At 42.9% G+C, this 27030-nt stretch overlaps 1 protein-coding gene across 2 annotated transcripts in view; it reads right to left on the reverse strand.

The window, feature by feature from the left end:
• Positions 1-1866: 1866 nt before the first annotated feature.
• LOC124545117 (origin recognition complex subunit 3) overlaps positions 1867-27030 on the reverse strand; it is a 138093-nt gene continuing 112929 nt past the window's right edge. For both annotated transcript variants that reach the window (XM_047123934.1, XM_047123935.1), the window contains 2 exons: positions 3949-4154; positions 1867-2846 (listed from right to left, as the gene is read on the reverse strand). In XM_047123934.1, coding sequence (XP_046979890.1) covers positions 2741-2846; positions 3949-4154 — 312 coding nt within the window. In that variant the 3' untranslated portion in view covers positions 1867-2740. The remainder of the gene's footprint in view (positions 2847-3948; positions 4155-27030) is intronic.

Raw genomic sequence — 27030 nt, forward strand, 5'->3', positions numbered from 1 at the left:
GATATTACCCGATACTCATCTGACCAGAAATCCTTGTCTTCCTTCCACTTCACTTCACTGACCCCTACTATATCTAGATTGAGCCTTTGCATTTCCCTTTTCGGATTTTCTAGTTTCCCTACCACGTTCAAGCTTCTGACATTCCACACCCCGACTCGTAGAACGTTATCCTTTCGTTGATTATTCAATCTTTTTCTCATGGTAACCTCCCCCTTGGCAGTCCCCTCCCGGAGATCCGAATGGGGGACTATTCCGGAATCTTTTGCCAATGGAGAGGTCATCATGACACTTCAATTACAGGCCACATGTCCTGTGGATACACGTTACGTGTCTTTAATGCAGTGGTTTTCATTGCCATCTGCATCCTCATGTCGTTGATCATTGCTGATTCTTCCACCTTTAGGGGCAATTTCCCACCCCTAGGACAAGAGAGTGCCCTGAACCTCTATCCGCTCCTCCGCCCTCTTTGAAAAGGCCGTTGGCAGAATGAGGCTGACTTCTTATGCCGGAAGTCTTCGGCCGCCAATGCTGATTATTTATCAAAATTTAGTCAGTGGCGGGGATCGAACCTGGGACCGAAGACGTTTTGATTATGAATCAAAGACGCTACCCCTAGACCACGGGTCCTTATGGAGATGCTTAGGGAACTCAAATGGAAATCCCTCGAGGGAAGACAACATTCTTTTCGAGAAACACTATTGAGAAAATGTGGAGAACTGGCATTTGAAGCCAACTGCTGTATGATTCTACTGCCGCCAAGGACCACAGAGATAAAATACGAGAAATCAGGGCTCATATGGAGGCATATAGACAGTTGTTTTTCCCTTGCTCTAAATGCAAGTGGAACAGGAAACGAATGACATGTAGTGGTAGTACATGGTACCCTCTGCCATGCACCATACGGTGGCTAGCGGAGTGTCTATGTAGACGTAGATGTAGAAGTATGACATTTTCTGTATGGTGAAATATTATTTCTTAATTATTGTTATTTATGTCTTAATTTTACAGAGTGGCATTATGTGGCAGACCTTCCATTCTGATAGCACTTCATACTGTATTGTCACAATATTCTTCCTGTGTTATATACATATTTTTATGAACTTTTTCCGCACTTTTAATCATTTAGATATGGTTGAAAAACATTAGATGACAATTTCAAAGAAAAGTGTTTTACTTTTGCCGATATTCTCTTGTTATGTCATCTTACTTTTGCCCAGTCAAAAACACCTGACAAAGTACAAGACTTGCAATTCAACTTTTTGTATGGAGGATACAAATTAACATAATAAAAATATGTAAATGTTAATTCACAAGATGGTGCCCTGCACTACATTCTCACACAGCACCTGTATGGTTGAAAACAATGTTTTCAAATGTTTTGGAAAAGTTAAATAAATATTATGCCCACCTAAATTTTATTACATGGTCCAACAGAAATGGAACATGACTACTTGTATTATTAGTGAACTAACTGTCATGGTGTGTAAGTGCATAATGTTTCTAGCTCCATAAACATCAATCTACTCAGAGGCGATGGATGATCACTTTACTACACATATGATCTTAAAGGCAGAAACTTTATAGTTCCTGCCATGGTGCACAGAAAACGAGATGCAGATGTATGTGGACTAAAACAGTCCTACTTTGAAGGCAGCTATCACTAATTCAACATATTTTCAATGTATTCAAACTTGTAAAGTCAGTATTATTTCCTCAATGTTGTTACTTTTACTCAACAATCTCTGGTAGAGCCCAAGAATCCGCCTGCAATTAACCGATTGTCCACTGTCATCGATTTGAAGAATTCTGATGAAACTCACAGTGCAAAAGACACTATTCAAGGCAAAAAAGACAACAAGTAGATGCTTAATCTCATTTCTTTTTATCAGAACTTTCATATTTATGAAATATTTTACAATGCACTAAGTTCATAAAAGTAATATATTCCACACACATATGTGATTATTAGAAAATACGAACAGTAGTAAATGTAGTGCTATAATATTCTTTGAGAAAAACCTTTGGCACAAATGACAGACCACACATTCTGTTTGGTGTTAAGGCAGAATCAGATTTTTCGCAATTAATTTGCTCAAAATCAGTAACATTCATTATGGACAAAGTTGGATTCTAATGCTGCTGAAAAATCTACCACGATTAACTGCCCATAGAGATCAGTTACAAACTGAATATTGCTGTCATGTTAATGTATTGTGGTTTAAGACAAAAGCAAAAAATAGAAAAACTGGGATATCCAGTATAAATGATGCACTGGTAAGACTGCACAATACACTCAGCATATAGTCTGATGCATTCATTGTCCTTTACATTTTATAAAATTTAGTGCAGGTCAGAATTACCATGGAAAAAGTCAGAAAAACTTAATTACAAATTGTTATCTCCCAACTTTTATTCTTATTATTTCTGGTTAAGTGATAACAAAAACAATGGGAAACATTAGTATCATACAGAAGTGTGCATCTCCTATTTCTGTTCATTTACATTGTTGAAAGGTTTAGGTGGAAATGTTTTTGACAAATAAAAATAGAATTTTTTTTTTTCTCTCTCCATGAGGTTCTACAACAGTTATCCTTGCAACACACATCTTGTAATACATATACTACATCCCTATTAACCTCTATTTTCACTGTTACAGAAAACAAACATCATTCTGTCTCTCAGTGTGTGTAGATGCTCTCATAAAAAGTGAAAGCCAACTGTTGATTACTGAGCACAGCTCTTAGCAGCTACCCCACGTCAGTCTTGCAACATGGTCCATTTTCCTTTTGGTGGTTCGTATAAATCCAAGTAACTGAAGTTCATTTACAGCTTGAGTAAATCGGGCTCTGTAATTTCACTAAGGAAAAATAATCAATAAATAAAGCTCATATTTCATTGCAGAAACATAACAGATTTGTTGCATACAAATTTTCACAACCAAGAGAGAGTACAGAATAAGAGCCATTACATTCTGAAACTTTATTCATTTATTATGAATATTACTCTACAACATATATCTCATTTTGTATGAAAGAGGCTACACTGAGAGCTATCGCACAAAAACCCACCCTCATTCTGCTACCTCAGACAAGGACATGAGATTGGTCAACAAACTGGTTACAGCAAACAACCAAATATGTGCAACAAATGACAAATTTCCTATATTTTGAACATAGAGCTGTTCAAGATATAATCACAGAACTGGAATATCATGTATGTCATCAGTAGGGACCATATTCAATGACAAATATGCCTGGAAAATACCGTGTAGATTTGGTGAAAGAGGAACAGTTCAAGAGCAATTACAACATGGAAGTTAAGGGCTGTAACATCCTCTATGCAACTCTGATAGCAGTCTACAGAAAAGATACAATAAAACTCCAGCTTTGGTGTCAACACAAGCTATGGCAGAGTTGCATTTTGTTATGTGTTCAAGTAAGGCAGATTTGAAGTCTCTGTCATAGGTCTTTGAAACATTTACGACTTTCATTCGAGTCGTGGAATTACCCTTTCAAAGTCTGGCTGGCTGAATCATCAATAAACTTGAATGGAAGGAAAAATAATTGCACACACACAATCTCCTTTCTTTACAATGTGTCAAAGCAACAAAATTTGTCCCAAATTACATAGAATCACAACACACTTACTGAGAAAACAAGTACATAAACGGATAGTTGTGCAAAACTTTGCCAAAAAGTAATGTGTTAGGAAAGTATCAAAGGATGAGCAATTTCCTTTCAGGTTACTGGCCACTACAAGAGAAATTTTTGACAGCACTTTTCTGGGGCTGTATTAAAATCTTGTTTCAAATTCATCGTACACAAGAAGTATGAGGTGAGCATTTGTAAAGCTACTGCTTAATTTAACACAGTAAAGACAAAATAATTTGTAAAAATTGAATAAATGAATAATCAATGTAACAAATGAAATTTTTTAGTGAAAGGATACTGTATATGAGGATCAATATTTGAGTTAGGGCTGTCTTCATCACCATCATCACAATCTTCTGCAGGATTTGCTACAGCTGCAAAAGCCTGAAGCCAATCAGCAAGTGAAATGAAACGCCCACTTTCCAAGTGTAGCTTAAATGCGATGCAAAGGTCAACCATAGATGGCAGAATAGTTCCTGGCTCTGAAATCTTACAGCAGTCACACTGTAATCATAAAAGTGTGTTACTATATATACTGCAATATGTAAGTAATGATAAACTTATAAATATAAACTCTAAGCATAAAAAATAAAAGTGAATATTACAGTCTTCATCATAATCGTGAAAAAAATCTTGCATCAAAAACATGTTGCAATGGTCTGCCCTAACATATATAAAACAGTTACAATTATCATGATTGGCACATAGTTATCAGTTGCTTTGCAGAAACATTAAGCTATGGAATGCATCACAGCTCCAAATAAACAATGTTAAATGTTTCTAAATATTTAAATATTTTAAGAAATCTTCTGAACGCTGTAGAATTTAAAACAACTGATGTAACTAAAAAATTAAGTATGCTGTACTTATCACAACGATTTCTAACAAAAAACTGTACTAAGCTCATTCCTTTTACCAAAAATTACTTCACAAACAAAGAGGAAAACGAATCAGAAGGATTAATGTTGTATTTCTGGGTGTTCAGTTGAACTGTTGTTTCCATTATATGCACAATATTTCGATGATCAACCCACAGGAACACCCGAGTCTCTCTCTCTCTCTCTCTCTCTCTCTCTCTCTCTCTCTCTCTCTCTCTCTCTCTCTCTCTCTCTCTCTCTGGCTTCTTTTACCAGTGTACTGATTAAAACATTATTTAAACCCTCTTGGAGAGAGAAATACTACACCTACTCTGGCATGCCACGAATCACTGTGGAGTGCATTGCAGAGGAAACTTCCCATCATGAGCACTCGTAAAAATTCATCCCAGAGAGAAAAATTCCACGATTGTCATATTTGATATGACTCATTAAGCGAGTCTGGGAATACGTGTTGCAGTAGGAACAAAATTGATAAGATGAAGATAAAACTTATTTTATCTCAAATGACTGAGTTAAAAACCAACAACAGAAAATACAACAATATAAAATAGGATAGATTGCTACTCAGCAGATAGAGGAGGCACTGAGTGGCAGAGAGGCACATTTAAAGAAGCTATCAGCCTATGTCCTTCATCAGATTTAAACAAACACATACATTCACTTTTCTAGTAGTGCTGCTAGATGGTGATAGTTCATAGTGAGAGTACAAGAGGAAGAGTATGAACAGTCTCTTGAGGTGGTGTCATGCATTTTTCTTGTAGTGCTGGTGGATAGCAGTTATCTAAGGCAATAGTGCACTCCCACTCCAGTCTGTCACATACACCCTCTGTCCAACCGGCATGACTGTACAGTTTTTCCTTCCCCTTCTCCGTTTTTCCTCTCTCCTCTTTTGCCACCATAGCACAGCCTCCTAATGCTGAACCTAGCAACCCACTCACATGCTCCCACAAGCAGCACTGCAACGCCGTTCCCCATCCCTACCCTCCTATGCCCCCCCCCCCCCCCCCCCCAATCCCCTTTCTCCAGCCCACATCTCTTCTGTACTTCTGATACTAACGCAAACTGAGCTCGATGCTCGCCACAATTGCAGTCTAGTATTGGCATCTGCAAATGACATCAGTCATGTGTGTGCACGAGAGGGTGAGATGCAAATGTGGTGTTTTGTCCATATCTCACAGAGAACTCAGTCCCACAGCTGATGATATGAGGCAGTCTTCTTTCAATGTGTGTCTCTCTTCAGAGCCAAGTTGTCTAAATGAATTCTTCTTAAATATAGTAAGGTTGGATGTAGATATAGAAGCCTATCAAGACAATGTGAATTTCATATGCTTGAGAAACAACCCGAACACATCTTTCAAACAGTTCGGAGAAAAAAAAAAAACTGCCTAAAGGGCCATAGAAATTGAAATTTTTGCTTTAAAAAACAAAGCCTCATTTGGGTAGTATGAAATACCCACATCTATAATCAAGAGAGCTTCTAATGCCATTTCACAATCACTGCCAGTTATCATAAACCAATCTTTTGAGCAAGGATGTTTTCCAAATGTATTACAATATACAATCACTATTCAAAAAGTGATCATCAGGAGATATGGGGAATTACCGCCCTATCTCTCTTCTGTCAGTACTTTCTAAAATGTTTGAAAAGGTTGCAGCACAACAAATTCAAAAATTTCTTACAGTACATGACATAATTTTTACAAACCAGTTCAGATTCCAAGACGGAAAAAGCAATGTAAATTCATTCAAAGAGTTTACTGAAAAGATATGCTCCTCACTAGATAAGGGTAGAAACGTCACAGGTACATCTAACACAGGCTTTCGATTCTGTGAGTCTCTTGTTACTTTTATGCAAATTACTTGATCTATGGAACCAGTGACACTGCTTTACAATGGTTCATCTCTTTCTTAACAGATAGATTAATTACAACTTCAAATTAAAGAAATTACTTCTCAAAACAGAAAAGTATTGTCCAAGGATTCCCACACAGTTCATTATCAGATCCCCACCTGTTCCTTTTCTACATAAATGACCTACCACTTGCTACTGGCGTTAATTCAGTTTTACTTGACGATGAGAAATCACTTCTAATTGGAAATGAGGTGCCTGAAAGAATTCCGGAAAGTATCATAAATACTTCAGAGAAATTTCAATCTTGGTTTCATCAAAAGGGACTGAAACTAAATGTAACTAAAACCAAAAGGATGCAATTTGAAGCTAAATTGTTAGAACGAAGTGAAATAAAGGTAACTTGCAATAATGAGGATATCACAGAACCAAACCACATGCAGTCCGTATCCCTAAAACTCGGTAAAAATTTAAATTGGAAGGCACATACAAACTGGTTAGCAAACGAACTTAACAGCCTAGCTTTTGCGATGTATGTTTTGTCAGGTGTCACAATCTTAGACATCGGAAAGTTAGTCTATAACTTTTGCTTTGAGTGAGTTATCCATTACGGCATGATCTTGTTGTGGGGAAATTCAGCAAATGTCATGAGACTCATAATATCACAATTTGGAACATGTGTAGCCAAATAGTGGACATCATGTCGACCACACTCTCTATTCCTTCCCTTTACACACGATTTACTGTTGTTCTTGTATAAAAGTCAACATACACTTAACTCTTTCAATTTCGACCACAACTGCAGCAATCATCACAGAAAGAATTTTATACTTTCAACACATCATTAAAACTCAGTGCCCAAACACCAGAGTATATGGATTAAAAATTTACAATAAAAGAAAAAGGCAGTCATATCAAGGATTTAGTGTCACTGAAAAGATCACTCTATACCCGTCTGGCGGAAAAGAGTTACTATTCCACTGACAACTTCTTTGAGGATAGTTTACAGTATGAACAAGGAAATTATACATTTACTTTTGCATACTGGAAACTGTAACATGGAACTACATAGAAACATCTCAGAAATGAACATAACATAATATAAGAAAATGCTGATATGTCACCAACACATCAAATCAACAATGATTTGAAATTGTATGTTATGAGATGAATAAATCTATCTACTGCCTACCTACCTGCCATTTTGTTCAAGATACCTCACTATGCTTGAACTCAGAATAAGCTTTTAATATTGTTCAACAGATACATATTAAAAGGTACTTTCATGAATGATTTCTGCTCTCTTTCTTGTAACAGATTTTAACTGTGCTTTCTTCCAACAGTTGTGCAAAGTCTTTCCATCTGAGGGATCTGCAGCATATTATGATTAAAAGAAGGGCTAATTTTTATTGTGTTTATTCACCACAACTATGCACACAGCTAATACCAGTTGGTGTTGAGGCAACTAACTGTTTACTATGGGGTGCTGCCAGCTTCGAACAAGCCCTTAAAATTTAAAACAATTTTCATTTCCTGGGAACATGAATTTTAAAGAAAATTTAGGTAAACTGCTTAAACATGTATAGACCTGTCTATTTAGGAGATGACTGCCAGCTGATTGGAGTGTTAGACGTGTACTTCTAAACGGAAGAGACTGTTGGAACAGACAGCAGTGATAATGCATGCAAATGAAAATGTTCTTCCCTTGATCACTAACGGAGTCATTACAACAACATGTTACGATAAATATCCTTTTCACAATTATTTCTTTATCGTGTTATTGTCTGAGTGTCAGGAGTGTCTCTTTCTAGATAATTCAGGCGTGTGGTATTTCACTGTCATTGGGGATCAGTGCAAGTGTCTGGATAAACTGGCATCATTATACAGATTCACAGAGCAGTTAAAGTAATCTTCATGTTTTGGAGGAAGCTGCTTTACATAAACAAGTTTGTGTTTCTGTGGAACACTTACAAGTTGAAGAGTAGTAATTTAAAGTAGACTTTTGTATTCAGCTATTTATGCAGTCAACTGCCTTTTGGGGCATTATGAAAATGTTTTCTTTTGAAGTTGATTTTTAATGTTGAAAATTTCATTTGCTTTCATCTTCGGACTTGATCTTCACAGCAGTGTAATATTATGCCAATAATAGCTACAGATACTTTAGCATGCTTGCCTCTGAGTATCTTAAGTAGCAGATAGGTTTTGTTTTGTTTGTTTTTTCTTTTGTTTTAGGGTGCTAAAATAACTAGGTTCATAAGCACCCATGTCAGAACATTAGAACACTAAGACAAAAAAGTTGTTAAAAGCGACTACACGTTAAGCCCAACAGAAGGAAAAACTGTTAAACACATGGTCTTTGTCTTGGAGAAAGACCTGCAAAATACGCCGTAGAGACAATGGAGGTCCTGAATTAAAAATTAGATGTCCTTTCCCATACTGGTACGATGGATAAAAAGTCAAACACAGTCAACAGCTCAAGCACCGTTTGCTAAAATGGACGACACCTCAGACAGCAAACATACAGTAGAAAGCAAGTGATTAAAAAAAGGACTTTGAGTCAGGAAATGGTGAACTGTCGAAGATTGATTATAATGAGCACAAAGCAGTGGCCGATCACCACTTAACACATGGTGATGGCTAAAAAGATAGTGCCCAATATGCAACCTTGCTAAGATGATCTCCTCGCGGTAAGAGGGCTGAGAGGAGGTTGGCCAAGCAGCTGGGAAAGGTTTAATCCCCAAGAGCTTATTCCTATGAAGGGAAGACCAGTGGTGATACCAAAGTGATGCCACCTGCTAACAACACGGAGATCATAAGAAGGAATGGAAGAACTAGTGACCGAGTTAGGAGGACTGCAGTCTTGGCAGCAGCATCAGCAGCATCAGCAGCCTCGTTTCCCATCAAACCAACATGACCAGGGATCCACATAAACATCACAGTGGCTCCCTCAAGACTGAGCAAATGGAAGCTTTCTTGGACACACTGCAATATGGGATGGACTGCATACAGCACACATGGGCTCTTAAGGGCACCGAGAGAATCTAGCAGATGGCACAATTGATAAGCCTGTGTCACCGGATGTACTGTGTGGCCTGATACAGGGTGAAGAGCTCTGCTGTAAATACTGAGCAGTGTTCCAGAAGCTGATACCGAAAATAGTCAGTGCCAATGGGGAAGCCACATCCAACATCATGGTCAGTCTGAGAGCCATCAGTGTATACATAAGAACTATCGCTAAGTTCCGTGCAAAGATCGAGAAACTTACACCAATAGATGAAGCCCCACACCCACTGGGAAAGCAGCAGATAACATGTGGTTAAGCTGCAGTAGCAATAGCCGAACAGGAACTCCAGGAGATAACAGAGACGAAGGACACGCTCCATACTAGCAGTCAAAAGGGTCATCGAAGGAGGCGGCACAGATGGGTGGCCGGACATAGCAGACAAATGGCATACATACCTGCTGTAGAGAATATGATGTCAGTATGACAGCAGTGGTTCGGCAGCTTCTGCATACAGACTCTAAACCGGGCTAGTTCAAAAGGTGCCAGTGGCCAAATGTATGCCACAATGCTGTACTGTATTTAAACTATGTAAGATGGATGGATATGCAGATGCATAAATGAAATACCTGTAGTCTACCTGTGAACAGGCAAGGGATCGGTACAAATGGAGGAGGGTGGTCAGGTCTTCTCCTCAGGAAGAACCGCTGAGGACACAAGGACACTGAAGGACCGGGTAGAGTGGTTGGCCAGGTACAGTGGATGACCAGGTAAAACACGTGGGAAGATAAAGAAAGTTTCCTATCAAGTATGATCCCCAGGAATTTCGTAGTTTCAGTGAACGGAAGAAGAGCAACATGCCCAAGATGTAAAGACAGTGGAATAAACCCATCATGCCACCAGAAATTCAAAGTTTTATCAGTGGAAAAGAAAAAGCCGTTGTAGATGCTCCACGAGTAAAGCCAATTGAGACATTGCTGAAGATACTGCTGAAGGAGACGAGTCTATGGAGAACTACAACAGACTCCAAAATTGTCAACAAAGAGAGAGCCAGAGATACCCACCTGGAGACAGGCCATAATAGGGTTAATGGCAATAGCAAAGAGGACAACATTCAGAACGGAGCTATGAAGCACCCCGCTTTCCTGGACAAAGGTGGCCCACAAGGCAGAACCTACATGTAACTTGAAAACTCTGTATGCCAGTTCCCCTGCAGGTGTCACAGGCTTTCTCCAATTCGAAAAACACGGCTGCAGTCTGGTGTTTCCACAGAAAACCATTCATTCATGAAATGGAACACAAAGTGACAAGACGGTCAGTTGCAGAACAGTGTGCTCAAAATCCACATTGTGCTGTGGTTAGTAAATTGCGAGACTCAAGCCACCATACCAGCCAGGACATGAATTATATGTTTCATCACCTTGCAATTACATCTGGTGAGAGAAATGGGGCAGTAGCTAGAAAGAAGGTGTTTGTCCTTATCAGCCTTAGCTATGTCTCCACACCAGCACCTGGGAAACATGTCATCTACCCAGAGTCGACAGTATGTATGAAGGAGAAAATGCTTGCCTGCAAGAGAGAGCTGCTGTAACATCTGAATGTGAACACTGTCCGGCCCTTGGGCAGAACATCAGGATGAAATGAGAGCATGATCTAGCTCCCTCATAGTAAAGGCGACATTTTAGCATTCAGGATTCTGAAAAGAGAAGGGTACCACCCGAGCCTCCTCCACTCGTTTCCTATCGAGGAAGGCAGGGTGATAGTGGGTGGAGCTTCAAATCTTCACAAAATGCAGCCCAAGGTGTTGGAGACAGTAATGGGGTCCACAACAACATCTCCTAAGGTCACACTAGAAATTTGGGACTGGATCTTGGTCCCGGAGAGTCGTCAGAGGTCGGCCAACACAATGGAAGAGGGAGTGCAACTGTTAATAGAAGCAATAAATGAAATCCAGCTGAATTTTTTGCTATAATGAAGAACGCAACGATACTGTGCACGCAACTGTCTATAACGAATGCAGTTCTACATTGTAGGATGATGGTGAAAAATGCGGAGACCACACCTCCGCCCGTGAATTGCATCTTGCCACACTTCAGTCCACCAAGGACCGGGATACGGTGCAGTAAAGGTGAAATGCGAGGAAATAGGGCGGGAGAGGGGGTGGGGGGTGGGGGCAGTGTTGTAGCTGACCAAGAAGATGAAGAAGATTGGCTCTTGCCATTGGTGTGGACGACAGAATCGATATGGTACAAAGGGAGAAGGTGTATCCAGAAAGGGAAAGACATACAGCGACAGCTTGGAAGGAACTGTTTAAGGGGATTGGGTGACAATGGATAGTATCATGGAGAAGAATCTCTAGCCCCCGTGTGCCGGAGCACCATCAACAGACAGGAGATCAAACCAGACTGAGTGGAAGTGAGGGATGACAAAGTGATCATGGGGACATGGACCGAAGATAACCTGGGAGTAGGATCATAAGAGGATCAACAATTCATTCCAATGGAGCGAATTCCACAGATATTCCAATGGATAATGGACATAGGGTGGACAGAAAAGGGGAAAATCTCACCACAGTTGCCATCAACTCAAAGACCACTGATAGCCGGTGGCTGACAGTGTGGAACGACATTCAGCCAAAGGCAGAAGATCCTGATCCGTAGGTTGTTCGGGTCCCAGTGATTGGCTGGTTGATAGGCTGCCAGTGGTGGGTCTTGGCGAAACAGAAGACGGCCGAGGGTGGCTACCACTGGGTGGCGCTGCAAAAGAGAGACGCCGTGGCAGGGAAGGAGAGGAACTTTGTTTCTTATGAGCCTTCTTGGAAGCAGGACGTTGAGATGAGGGAGGAGTCAATGGTTGTGAGATCAGGGTGTGTGAAAGATCTTCATGAGAAGGCTCTTTATTGGAAGTCTGGGCGTCCAATTTTGGGGACCGTGATTTAGCAGGAACCAATGAAGGTTGACTCTTAGAGTGAGCAGATGATAGTGGGGATAATGGGCACGCCGATCTGACAACTGTGGCGCTAAAGGTGAGATCGCATGGCTACCTCCTTAGTAGTTCGAGGAGAGGCAAGGACAGTGCTATATTTATCCACTGGGAGCACAGTGGCTATCTACTGGCAAATAACTTACAAGCAGCAAAGTAAGACACCTTTTCCTTCACTCTAGCTTCCTGAATAATTTGTTCATCTTTAAAAATAGGCCAATCTCTGGAGGAGGCTGCTTGGTCACCCAAACAGTTGATGCATCGAGGGGATGGAGGTCGACAATCACCCTCATGGGCATCGCTGCCACAGGTTATGCATTTGGCTGTATTGGAACACGACTGGCTGGCATAATTAAACTGCTGACACCGATAGCAATGCATAGGGTTGGGGATGTAAGGGCGAACTGAAATTATCTCATATCCTGCTTTAATGTTCGATGGTAGTTGAACTCTGTCAAATGTCAAGAAGAGAGTGCGGGTCGGTACGAATTCTTTTTCAACCTTCTTCATGACTCGATGTACGACTGTTATGCCCTGATCAGACAAGAAATTTTGAATGTCCTCAGTTGATAATCCGTCGAGTGATCTTGTGTAAATCATCCAGCACAATGAATTTAAGTATGGTGCACTTCCACCCTGACTGGGAACGTGTGTAGCAGTGTAGTTGGAAGCAATTTATGTATCTAGAGGGCACTGTCTCTTTCTAACAAGGTGCCATTTTGTAACTGGGAACAAGACTTTACAGGACCTTCAACTGTGTTGACACCTTTCTGGATAATGAAAGGGTTGACTGTGGAGAAGTCTTGACCTTCGTCAGACTAAGAAACAATTAGGAACTTTAGCACTGATGGAAGAATTGTCCATGGCTGAGACTCATCTAACTTTCTCTTGTGGGCAGACATCATAGAAGTAGAAGTAGAAGAAACCATTGTGAAAGTATCCCCCAAGATTACCGACGTCTCTGATGGTGCATTACTTCCCAGTGTGGGCCCTCTCTGAGGTCACTCCCACATTAGGTGACTGTCCACACCTCAGGTCACATCTCCCTAGGAAAGGATGGAGGGACCAATCGGCACATTCGGAAGGTACCAGCTCGGGTAATCACCCCTCCCTGGGCCTGGCCTTTACCAGGGGGTATTTGTGTGTCATGTGAAACCCAGCTCGCACTATTCGTCCACGAGACTCAGAGGGGCATAGACACGGGTTCACAGGTAGATGCTGTGTTTCTTGACTTCCGCAAGGCGTTCGATACAGTTCCCCACAGTCGTTTAATGAACAAAGTAAGAGCATATGGACTATCAGACCAATTGTGTGATTGGATTGAAGAGTTCCTAGATAACAGAACGCAGCATGTCATTCTCAATGGAGAGAAGTCTTCCGAAGTAAGAGTGATTTCAGGTGTGCTGCAGGGGAGTGTCATAGGACCGTTTCTATTCACAATATATGTAAACGACCTCGTGGATGACATCGGAAGTTCACTGAGGCTTTTTGCAGATGATGCTGTGGTGTATCGAGAGGTTGTAACAATGGAAAATTGTACTGAAATGCAGGAGGATCTGCAGCGAATTGTGCATGGTGCAGGGAATGGCAATTGAATCTCAATGTAGACAAGTGTAATGTGCTGCGAATACATAGAAAGATAGATACAAAATAGCAGGTCAGCAACTGGAAGCAGTTAATTCCATAAATTATCTGGGAGTACGCATTAGGAGTGATTTAAAATGGAATGATCATATGAAGTTGATGATGTGTTGGTAAATGTGCCAACACCTGGTAGATAGAGTAGGCCGAAATGCACGCTATCTAACGCAGACGGGCGTGAATTCTGGAACAGGATAAGTAGTGAAAGCTAATAAGAAAAGTATGCAGCTCCTCGAATACTTAACTTGTATTTATCCTTGTTGTATACATCGTTCTTCTTGTTGAGACATTTCATACGATAACTATCAAACTATGTAAGGCTAATGGCGCCTTGCTAGGTCGTAGCCATGGACTTAGCTGAAGGCTATTCTAACTGTCTCTCGGCAAATGAGAGAAAGGCTTCGTCAGTGTAGTCGCTAGCAAAGTCGTCGTACAACTGGGATAAATACAAGTTAAGTATTCGAGGAGCTGCATACTTTTCTTATTAGCTTTCACTACTTATCCTGTTCCAGAATTCACGCCCGTCTGCGTTAGATAGCGTGCATTTCGGCCTACTCTATCTACCAGGTGTTGGCACATTTACCAACACATCATTGGCGACGAGGATGGGATTCGAACCCACGCGTGCAAAGCACATTGGATTAGCAATATTTACAAACTGTTTGTGCGTCGGTCCCTACTGCTGTGAACTATCTGGACGATATTGTGATCTCCGGAAAGACGGCAGACGAGCATTTAGCACACCTACGAACATTATTTCAGGTATTGCGCCAACATGGTCTTCGCTTGCGGAAGGACAAATGTGTGTTTTTTGCTCGTGACTTACCATACCTGGGACATGTCATCAATGCCCAAGGCATACATCCGAGTCCAGAGCACCTCCGTGCCATACAAGATTTGCCTTCACCACAAAATATGAAGCAGCTACAGAGTGTGTTGGGTAAAATTAACTATTATCATCGCTTTCTGCGCAATGCCTCTTCTTTCAGCTCCGCTTCATCGCTTACGCCGTACAGGTGTTCCGTTCGTCTGGACGACGGAATGCGAACGCGCCTTTCGCCAGTTGAAATCGGCGTTGCTTTCAAATACTTGGCTTACGCCCTTCGATCCCCAGAAACCCCTTTTGTTGATGGTAGATGCATCGGATTTCGGGATTGGTGCTGCGCTTGCGCACAAAGTTGGCTCGCATGATCGCCCTATTGCCTTTGCGTCCAAATTGCTCTCGTCTGCGCAAAGAAATTATTCACAGATCGAGAAAGAAGCATTGGCTCTCGTATTTGGTGTTACAAAGTTTCATGATTTCTCGTATGGTCGTCACTTTACCATCATCACAGACCACAAACCTTTGACATCGCTTTTTCATCCAAACAAGCCTGTACCTCCGCGTACAGCGCAGAAATTCATTCGCTGGTCTATTTTCCTCTCGCAGTACCGCTACGATATCTTGTATCGGTCCACTGCTAAGCACGGAAACGCCGATGCGTTGTCCAGTTTGCCTGTTGCTGAGGATAAAGCATTCGATTCTTCCGAACTTGCTTGCATGTTCATTGATTCGGAAACCGATGAAGTGGTCGAATCGTTTCCGATTGATTTTCGTCGTGTAGCTACAGCCACAGCTGCTGACCCTGTCCTTGCTACCGTTTTGCGTTTTGTTGCTACGCAATGGCCTTTGTCAAAGTCTCGGATCGAGGATCCGTTGGTTCGCTGATTTTCTGCTCACAAGGAGAGACTTTTTGTTCGACGTGGTGTTTTGTTGTTGCGTTCTGATAATGATCAGTCCAGAGTCGTGGTCCCAAGTTCGTTACAGTCCTCTGTTTTACGGCTTCTTCACCAAGGACATTGGGGTATAGTGCGAATGAAACAACTTGCTCGTCAGCACTGTACTTGGTTCGGAATCGATGCTGCGATTACGAATATGTGTTCTTCTTGCATGGCGTGTGCCGAACAACAATCCGCACCGCCGCGGAAAGTCTTTGCATGGCCACAAGCCACTTCCCCTTGGCAACGCTTGCACATCGACTTTGCTGGTCCATTCTGGAATGCTCGATGGTTGGTTCTGGTAGATGCCTTCAGTAATTTTCCTTTTGTTGTCCGAATGTCTTCCACGACGTCCTCTGCCACCATCCAAGCATTGTCTGCTATCTTTGCATTGAAGGTCTTCCGCAGACTATTGTTTCCGATAATGGCCCACAATTCATGTCCGCAGAATTTCAGTCATTCTGCCAGGCCAATGGTATTCAACATCTCACATCCGCGCCGTTTTCGCCTCAGTCAAACGGTGCCGCTGAACAATTGGTCCGGACTTTCAAGTCACAGATGTTGAAGTTGAAAGAGTCGCATTCTCGGGAGGACGCCTTGTTGCTCTTTTTGTCATCGTATCGCTCTCGGCCCCGAGATGGTCGCTCCCCGGCTAAGTTGCTCCATGGTCGTCCTCATCGAACCTTGATGTCTTTGCTGCACCCGCCGCATCAGGTTCCTGTGCAGCGGCAGACTTCTGCTTTTGCTCAAGGCGACGTTGTATTTTATCGCAACTATCGGGGTTCACGGCGTTGGCTTGCAGGGCGCATTCTTCGCTGCCTCGGCCGCGCGATGTATTTGGTTTTGGGGGCCTCTGGTGAGATGCGTCGGCATCACAATCAGCTGCGCCTTTGTCGTCGCACGGGTTCTGCCGCTCCCCGTCTGCTTTCAGCGACGGTGCCGTCCGGTCAGCGCCCTGGGGACCCATCTACTGGCTCGCCTCATCCCCAGGTGTTACCGACGATGCCTTCCATTTTGCCCCATGCCGGCGCGGCGCGCCGCCGCAACCGCCACCGCCGCCGCCTGTTCTCCCGCCGGCGCCGCCCGCAGTGGACGCTTCGCTGCAGCCGCCAAGCGCCTCCCTGGGTCACGCGCCGCCGAGCGCTTCCCGTGACCAGCCGTCCTCCGCCATGGAACTCTTGCCCGCTCCGGACCACATGGCGTCTTCGCGCGTCGGATACCCCGACGCAATGGAGGTCGACCATTCGGCCCCTCCTGTCTATTTACGAGCGCGTACACCGCATGTTGACGTGCACCCTGGACTAGGTTTTCAGGCGTTTCCTAGCTCCCCTCGGACCAAATGGCCGGGTGCGGGTGGCACAGCCTTGCCTGTTGTTAGGCTCCCCACCTCATCGCATACGCCGATTTGCGGGGGAGGAATGTGGTGTCACCGCCAGACACCACACTTGCTAGGTGGTAGCTTAAATCGGCCGCGGTCCATTTAGTACATGTCGGACCTGCGTGTCGCCACTGTGTGATCGCAGACCGAGCGCCACCACAAGGCAGGCCCAGTTGTACGACGACTTTGCTAGCGACTACTCCGACGAAGCTTTCTCTCATTTGCCGAGAGACAGTTAGAATAGCCTTCAGCTAAGTCCATGGCTACGACCTAGCAAGGCGCCATTAGCCTTACATAGTTTGATAGTTATCGTATGAAATGTCTCAACAAGAAGAACGATGTATACAACAAGGATAAATAAAAGTTAAGTATTCGAGGAGCTGCATACTTTTCTTATTAGCTTTCACTACTTATCCTGTTCCAGAATTCACGCCCGTCTGCGTTAGATAGCGTATATTTCGGCCTCCTCTTTCTACAAGGTGTTGGCACATATACCAACACATCAGTTGATCGTCGGTAAAGCAGATGCCAGACTGAGATTCATTGGAAGAATCCTAAGGAAATGCAATCTGAAAAGAAAGGAAGTACGTTACAGTACGCTTGTTCGCCCACTGCTTGAATACTGCTCAGCAGTGTGGGATTCGTACCCGATAGGGTTGATAGAAGAGAGAGAGAAGATCCAACGGAGAGCAGTGCGCTTCGTTACAGTATCATTTAGTAATGGCGTAAGCGTTATGGAGATGATAGATAAACTCCAGTGGAAGACTCTGCAGGAGAGACGCTCAGTAGCTCAGTATGGGCTTTTGTTAAAGTTTCGAGAACATACCTTCACCGAAGAGTCAAGCAGTATATTGCTCCCTTGTACGTATATCTCGCGAAGAGACCATGAGGATAAAATCAGAGAGATTAGAGCCCACACAGAAGCATACCGACAATCCTTCTTTCCACAAACAATACGAGACTGGAATAGAAGGGAGAACCGATAGAGGTACTCAGGGTACCCTCTGCCACACACCATCAGGTGGCTTGTAGAGTATGGATGTAGATGTAGATCTGTGTCCTACTTGTCTACCCGGGGCAGGGAATTACGCATTACCCCATCATGAGCTACGTGTGGGAACGCGTGAGTCGGCCTTAAGACACGCACAGGGAAAAAAAAAAAAAAAAAAAAAAAAAGAAGGGAAGAATTCTCAAATGCCGCAGCAGAGAAGAAGGTAAAGAGTAGACTCAAGGAAAAGAGAAGGACAAAGTAAGGACAGAGACTTTCCAGTATAGAGATAAAAGAAGAGAAACTACGTCTTACAGTCACAAGTGTCCGTCTCTGGACATAGGCATAAAACAAACTCCTCACGAGAGGGGGAAGGGGAAGGGAAGGGATGCAGGGAAGGGGAAAGAAAAGGGTTGGGGGGGGGGGGGGGGGATCGGGGACAGGGAGAGATGTGGAAAAGGAAGGCATGTAGCTGGGAAACGAAAGAGAGAAGAGAGTTGCACTAGCTTGGGGTCCTGTGCTTGGCATGCACCTATCCACAAAAGAGTTGTTGACCCCCTGGAGGTGGTGGGGGGGGGGGGGGGGGGGAGCTCTGTGGCGGTAAGGATAACGGTTGTACCTGGTCATCACAACTGGGAATATGTAGCTCGTCAAAGGTTTCCAGGGAGGAGTAAAGCCCCACAGTCGCCCTTCGAAAGCTGCCAATTCGGTTTACATGTAGGTGGTGTAGGAATCAGCAAAAGGATAGCATACGGGGAATGGTCGCTCAAGCATGTGTTAGAGAGAATGGACCACTCAAAATGATGGGCAAGCTGGGCAGTGCAAACTTGGGTGCTCCAGTGTTAAGGCAGATGAGGTCAAAGTTGATTTATAAGGTCAGCGAAAAGGGCGGCGCCTCTCTCATATGTTTGCCAAGAGCCCCAAAGGGGTTGGTGTGCATTAAAGTAACCAAGCAGCAAAACGGGATGAGGGAGTCGCCCATTAAGCTGGAGGAATTCCGCCCTGGGGAAACCAAATGTTGGAGGGATGTAGACGGTACAAAGAGAAAATGTGAAGCGAAGAAGGAAAAATGAGGACTGCAACAGCTTGCCATGGGGTATTCAGTGAGATGATTTGGCTACAAATGTCATTCCAGATGAGCAGAATAACTCCACCATGAAATGGAATGCCGCCCTCAGGGGGAAGGTTGAAGTGGACCGAAAAGAGATGCAAGAGATCAAAGTGGTTGTGAGGATGCAATTTTGCTTCCTGGAGGCAGAAAAAAAGTGGATGCTGCAATTCCAAGAGTAACCATAATTCCTCCTCGCTGGATACGACACTGTGAATGTTCCATTAAAGGGGAGTCATGACAGGGAAATGGGGGGAGAGAAAAAATGAAGGGTTGTCGCTCAGCGGCTGCTGAGTGCCAGCCCTCAAAGACAGATTGCTACAAGGCGCACAGGCTGGAGGATCCTGCTCCATGACATTTACAGAGGTGTCGGCATTCTCACTGGGTTGAACAGCTGATTGCAAGGGAGAGAAATGGTTGGAGGTGTGCACTGGCGAAACAGAGGCCAGCCACGTAAGGGTAACACACAGCGACGCCATGGAATAGGATCTCTTAGTCGGCGAAGGAGAAGGTTATTTATCTTTTTTTGGTTTCTTTGCACCTGTGTGGTTTGCAGATGAAGATTCAGGTGTTTGTTGGCTGGAGGGACATAAGTCTTCGTGGGAGTATTCCTTCTGCCCTTTCCGCCCTGCTGGCTGTGTAGCAGGTGATTTTCCCACCAGAAGCAAAAGTTCGTGGCTTGCTGCACAGCTGGAGGAAGAGATGGTAATGCTGCCGTCACAATGGGCAATTTTACGGACGTGGTGCTGAATATGATGTCCCAAGTCTGCACAGCTAAGTCCTTCATGGAACGAGAACGGTATTGTAAGGGCTAGATGGTAAAATTCAGTTCTTCCAACTATCCAGCAACTTGCGAGTGACAGGGTAAGGCACTTTTTTCATGATCCAGATCTCCTGCATCTTCTGGATGGCCCGCTCATCAAGATACATGTGACATTTTTCGGGATGACGCTGTATGGTATCCACTGTAATTGAAGAGATGGTGGGCAATTCCCCTAGCGGGCATCCCTACCACAATTAAAACATTTGTCTGGGTTTTGACAGGACATTTGAGTGTGGTTGTAACATCGACAATGGTAGCAGTACATCGAGTTCACAATGTACGGTCAGACCACACTAAGAATTCAGCTTTTGTTGGGCCTCGATACAAAAAGGATAGAGGTGGAGGAGTGAAGCTGCAAGTAATTATGCTTGATAATCGTTATTCATCTCCAAAAGTAAAGTGCCATTGTGCAAACGAGAACAGGATTTCACAGGGCCGGCAATTGTATGAACACCTGTATGAATATTAAAGGGTTTAACCATAGTGAAGGCCTGACCACCTTCAGTAAACGATACCACAAGGAACTGAGGTGCAGCTGGGAGAGTCTTGGAATCATTAGCCTCAATTTGTTTGTGTTTAGTCAGGGTATATATGACCCGGGACAACCGGGAGATCTGGGAAAACCCGGGAATTTCTCATCCGGGAAAAACCCGGGAATTTTTTAGAATTCTGGGAATTTTATTGTTTTAGTTTTCAGGTTTTTTAATTTTTACTGGTAAGAACCAATACTCTAACAAAGGATATTACTGTATCCCGCTACTGCAGAATAATACTTCAACAATGAAACATAAACGAGAGAAAAAACGAAAATAACTTAAATTGCGAAGGAAATGCGCCATACACAACAATGACACACAGTACTCATGCAAGCCTCTTCCAACAACCAAATGTGTCAAAGGCTTTACAAAGACTATGCATGCTTCACAACAACAAGGGAGGGGGCTGGATGGGTGAGGACAGTGACTAACGAAGGTTGAGGCCAGGAGGGTTATGGGACGTAGGATGTATTGCAGCGAAAGTTCCCACCTGCGCAATTCAGAAAAGCTGGTGTTGGTGGGAAGGATCCATATGGCACAGGCTGTGAAGCAGTCACTGAGATGAGGGGTATCATGTTTGGCAGCGTGTCCACTTGTTTTTTGGTCACAGTTTGTCGGTGGCCATTCATGCGGACAGACAGCACAGCGGTTGCAGCTTAGATTGTAGACCACACGACTGGTTTCACAGGTAGCCGTGCCTTTGCTGGGATAGGTGATGTTAGTGACCAGACTGGAGTAGGTGGCAGTAGGAGGATGTATGGGACAGGTCTTGCATCTAGGTCTATTACAGGGGTAGGAGCCATGAGGTAAGGGATTGGGAGGAGGGGTTGCGTAAGGATGGACGAGTATATTGTGTAGGTTCTGTGGAAGGCGGAGTACCACGGTAGGTGGGGTGGGAAGGATAGTGGGCAGGACATCTATGATTTCAGGGCACGACGAGAGGTAATCAAAACCCTGGCGGAGAATGTAATTCAGTTATTCCAGTCCTGGATTGTACCGAGTTACGAGGGGATTGCTCCTCTGTGGCCGGACTGTGGGACTTTGGGAAGTGGTGGGAGACTGGAAAGATAAGGCACAGGAGATTTGTTTTTGTACAAGGATGGGAGTATAATTACGGACAGTGAAGGCTTCAGTGATACCTTCAGTATATTTAGAGAAGGACTGCTCATCACCACAGATGTGGCAACCGTGGGTGGTTAGGCTGTAAGGACGGGATTTCTTGGTATGGAATGGGTGGCAGCTGTCGAAGTGGAGGTATTGCTGGTGGTTACTAAGTCTGATATGGACGGAGGTAAGATGTAGCCATATCTGAGGTGGATGTCAACATCTAGGAAGGTGGCTTGTTGGGTTGAGTAGGACCAGGTGAAGCAAATGGGGCAGAAGTTGTTGAGGTTCTGGAGGAATGTGAATAAGGTGTTCTCACCTTCAACCCAGATAGCCAAAGATGTCATCAATGAATCTGAACCAGGTGAGGGCTTTAGGATTCTGGGTTTTTAGAAAGGATTCCTCTAGATGGCCCATGAATAGTTAGCATAGGATGGTGCAATGCGGGTGCCCATAGCCATACCGCGGAATAGCCATACCGCGGATTTGTTTGTAGGTAATGCCTTCAAAGGAGAAGTAATTGTGGGTGAGGATATAGTTGGTCATGGAGACTACGGAGGAGGTTGTTGGTTTCTAATCCATAGGGCGTCTGGAAAGTTAGTGTTCGATAGCAGTAAGGCCATGGGCATTAGGAATGTTAGTGTATAGGGAGGTGGCATCAATAGTGACGAGCAGGGCACCGTGTCGTAAACGGAAAGGAACTGTGGAGAGTCAGTCGAGGAAATGATTGGTATCTTTTATATAGGAGAATAGGTTCTGGGTAATAGGTTGAAGGTGTTGGTCTATGAGAGCAGAGATTCTCTCAGTGGGGGCACAGTAACCGGCCACAATGGGGCGTCCTGGGTGGTTGGGTTTATGGACTTTAGGAAGCATGTAGAAGGTGGGAGTGTGGGGAATGGTAGGGGTAAGTAGAGAGATGGACTCTGGGGAGAGGTTCTGGGATACGCCTAAGGATTTGAGTAGTGACTGGAGATCCTGCTGGATTGCTGGAATGGGATCACTGTGGCATGGTTTGTAGGTGGAAGTATCTGACAGCTGACGGAGTCCTTCTGCCACATAATCCTTGCGATTCAAAACAACGGTGGTGGAGCCTTTGTCTGCAGGTAGGATTATAAGATCGGGATCAGTTTTTAGATGGTGGACTGTGGTTCTTTCTGCGGATGTAAGGTTAGTATGCACGTTGAGGGATTTGGGGAATGATGGTGAGGCAAGGTTCGAGGATAAGAAATTCTGGAAAGTTAACAGGGGGTGGTTTGGAGGCAGTGGGGGGGGGGGGGGGGGGATCACAGTTGGATGGAGGAGTGAACTGAGTTAGGCAAGGTTCAATATTGGTCTCTGGTTGAGTCTGATTGGTCAGGTTGGTGGCGAAAAAGTGTTTCCACCGTAGGGACCAGGAGAAGGAGAGAAGGTCTTTAACTAGTACTGCATGGTTGAATTTGGGAGTGGAGCAAAAGGTGAGGCCTTTGGAAATGACTGATATTTCTGTGGGACTAAGGGTCAGGAAAGGTTCATGACTGTGTTACGGGTCTGTTTAAGTTTTGGGTTCTGTGTGGTGGTGGGAGGGAGTTTTGGAGGGTGGGGTAAGTGTAGTAGGTCTGCGAGACAAGGTTTGTCAGCTATGAGGGGGTGTGGGGGACGTTTGGAGGTAGTTGTAGAAGTGGTGGACAGTGGTACTCCGAGGCGGGAATAGGAAGTGAGCAGGATGGAGAGCTTTTAAATGCAACATGCTCTGCTCCTACCTTCCTCTTCCTGTTCGCCTTGTGGCGACAAGCTCTCATTTCCAAGTTAAGGGTGGTGCTCTTAATAATAGTTATATTTTATTAGCATTTGTTGTCAGTCCCTTCACACATAGCCTTTGAAATCCCACTGATGGTGGACAGAGCATCGGAATTCCGTGAACCATATTAAAATGTACACACTTAAAGTTCAAATTTGTATATCCAGAATCCCAATGAAGTAGACCTCAAACTGATATTAAGCTTTCCAGTGTGGTTTTCGGGATGTAAATTTTCTTGGAGCACCAGTACTGTATTGTATCATGTTTGGTTCTTTATTATGAAATAATGCCATACGTGCTAGAAGATGAAAAAGTGCACTTGAAATGCAGCCAACAGTTGAAACTAGCCAGTACTGTGGACTTAAACATTTTGTTTCAAATAGATTGACTGCCTCTGCGGAAAAGGTTAATTAAAGTCATATTTCTTTAACAAACAGACAAAAATAACTTCTTTGTTCTGCAATGCAATTAATGCTTGACTGTCAGAATAATAATATAATATAATGTAATATAATAATAAAATAAAATCTAAAACTAATAACAGCCTTCCGTAATTATGTGAATGTATTCTAATTCACTTGATAGCTCCCAGCCACATATATCCATTTTGTTTCCATGTGACGTGAGAATAAATGAAGGGGAAACAGCAAAATCACTAAATGTAAACACTGATCACGTGCAGACTACCCACTAAAACTCAGACTGCTCTGCGCATCCACCCCGGATGTACAATATTTGCGAACTGGATCAATACTAAAAAAAAAAAAAAAAAAAAAAAAAAAAAAAATTTCAAAAATATGTTTATCTTGTAGCGCACATCTTTCTGAAAAGTCTGAAACATAAAACATATGTGTTCGAGGAAATGTAAGAGATCTTATTTGGTCTTAAGTGTGCCAAAGTGCAGTGCCACGCCTCTTCATACAGCATTCTTCTATCGCACGTCACTATATTTTGCTCTGTGGAATTGTGACTTGTACATTTTGTAATTGATGCCATCAAATTATATTCAGGACAGTGGAAATTGAAATGTCCTGTGGTGCCTCTCCTGTTCCCAGTTGGCCGGTTTCACAGTCTACCCCTCCTTTTAAAAATAAAAAATTTCGCAATTAATAGCAGATGGGATTATTTGTAATTGGGAGAACAAGCTCTTCAGAAAATCTGGACTCTTTATTGCCTATTAGCTAATAACTTGCTGTTTTGTGTGACATAAAATTAAATATAGGATACATAAAACCAATAAAGACAAGAGACAAGCAAGAAAGTACACATTTCTTCAATCCTTATCTCATAGCATTTTTCTCTCTCTAATCTTGCTACAGTTTTACATGACGTGCTTTCCTTTCTGCGAAAGAATCTGTTACCTCATCAAAGTTCGTCAAACATGTTGCTATGTGAAAAATTGAAATGTCATTTTGTAGTACTGAAATAGCTATTAATACAAATAATACCCAAGACTGGTGTGGTTTCTCTATCTGATTACATCTATTTTGTCATTGTCTGCTAGATAAAACAAAATAGGCCTTTCTAATATTGCAGCAGTTTTGTAACCCACCCCAAACAAACGAGACTGTTTTGACACAAATGGTCATTTTTATAACATGACAGAATACAACTCATGAAGTACCAATATCAAATGCCTATTAGGCGTACTACAAGCAAAAAGTTTTTTGTTATGAAATAGTTCCACATTTCATTCATACACACCAGTGTCTCAAGCATGAGATCTAAAAGTAGTATTAAGAAATTTTTATATACATTTGGAACCGTCTTATTCTTCCATAATGTGTGTGACGTCCCTATTTCTTCTCCTTACTTGTTCTAACAAATGATCTTGTCATCACCAGTTCTGTAGCTACACCTACCATTGTCAAAATTTGTTCGCTGATTAACTTCACTAACCCTGCCAGAATCACCAATTTAGTTATCCCGCGATTATTCTCTAGTTAGGCATTGTTATTTGTTTGTACAGCACGTTTTCTGCATTATTTTCAGAATCGAACTTAAGCGGCTGCTAGCCGGGGACTGTACAACTGGTTCTTACTAGTGTAGCGATCTTGCCAAAACTTTTCTGTCAATATTTCATTTTCTTGGATACACTGAGAAGATAATACGTAATCTTGTCACCTGTTAGTTGTTTATTTTCATTCTGGTTGTCTGAATCTATGGATTTCGCTAGTAATTATAACAACACTGATCATTCGCAAACCCAATCAATGACTTGAGCAACACGCACAATGCCACCTCAAAAAGCCCTCCATCCTGCTCACTTCCTATTCCCGCCTCTGAGTACCACTGTCCACCACTCTGATGTCTGATCTTTTAATGTTTTACACGTAGGTACATATGGGCTTCCTAAGTCATTGTAGCTGCGCAAGTGCAGTGTCGCCTTTTATCTGCGCTATCTGGCAACTGCTGAAACGAACCTATTTCTAACAGGTCGCGGCAAAATATTGCAAATGGTGGTTTGAAAAGTGTTACTTTCAAAGAAAATATCCTTTTACGTAAATTGAACTATGTGAGAGAATGTACCATGAATTTCTTATACCACAGAGTGTTTGACTCTCATTTAAAAATCAACTCTTTGATGAAGAGCCATTTAAAAGAATTTCGAATACTGAAGATCAGACATTTATGCCAATATTAGAAATTTTACTTTCACATTTGTGTGATATATCTTACAGTGTAACACACGCAAAAAAGATCAACATTATATGCGAAATCATAGCTTCTTTTGCAGCTTAGAGACCAATATTATACGTGAAAGTTTTGCTTTTCTTGTAGCAACACTATGTGTGTTAATTTAAACTATTAACTTTCCATTTGTGTGTTCGTGCAACTTAACAGTGATGTTGCTGTTGGCTGACTACATCAAGTGTCCTATGCTCTGAATATCCAGTGTCATCTGCTGGTGAGATCACACGACATGAGCTATGACTGGCTTACAAAACGCAATCTCAATTTCCATGATTTGGAAAGCAACATGCGGTGTTTGTTGGAATTCCAGTGTATACTTTCGTAATACGAAAATATACAGTGTACATGTTACTGCTGCACATCAAAGATATTTCCAAAACATGTCTTTCTCCCTGAGTCTCGTTTTCTAAAGTGCTGGGAAATTCTACGTCCGTGTGTAAAACCATAACCATTCAAACGATTGATACGTTTTGCAGTTCCGATGGAAAATAAACTGTTACTTAACACGGTAAAAGTGAGTTTTCATCCAGGAGAAAGTGTATTTTTAACTGGGAAATCCAGGGTTAGGAAACAGGGGTGGACAGATCAGATGCACTGCAGTTGTACTTGACCGCAAGAAGTGTGTGGCAGGCAGGCCTTGTCACCTTTTGGACAATAACACACACAAAAACCGGTCCTCAGGACCCCATTTCTTCCATCCACACAGAGTTGTAGAAAATTCTATGAACCTAGGTCAATCGAGGTCTTGGTATTGCCTGCACGGTACTCCTAAACCGAGGCCCACGAGAAGGACGGGCCAGACCTGAACTCAGTCGCTCACTCAGCTCGGCAGACAAAATGCATTTCTAAGCCTGTTAACTTGC

Source organism: Schistocerca americana, chromosome 8 (genome assembly GCF_021461395.2).
Source record: "Schistocerca americana isolate TAMUIC-IGC-003095 chromosome 8, iqSchAmer2.1, whole genome shotgun sequence".
Lineage (NCBI taxonomy): Eukaryota > Metazoa > Arthropoda > Insecta > Orthoptera > Acrididae > Schistocerca > Schistocerca americana.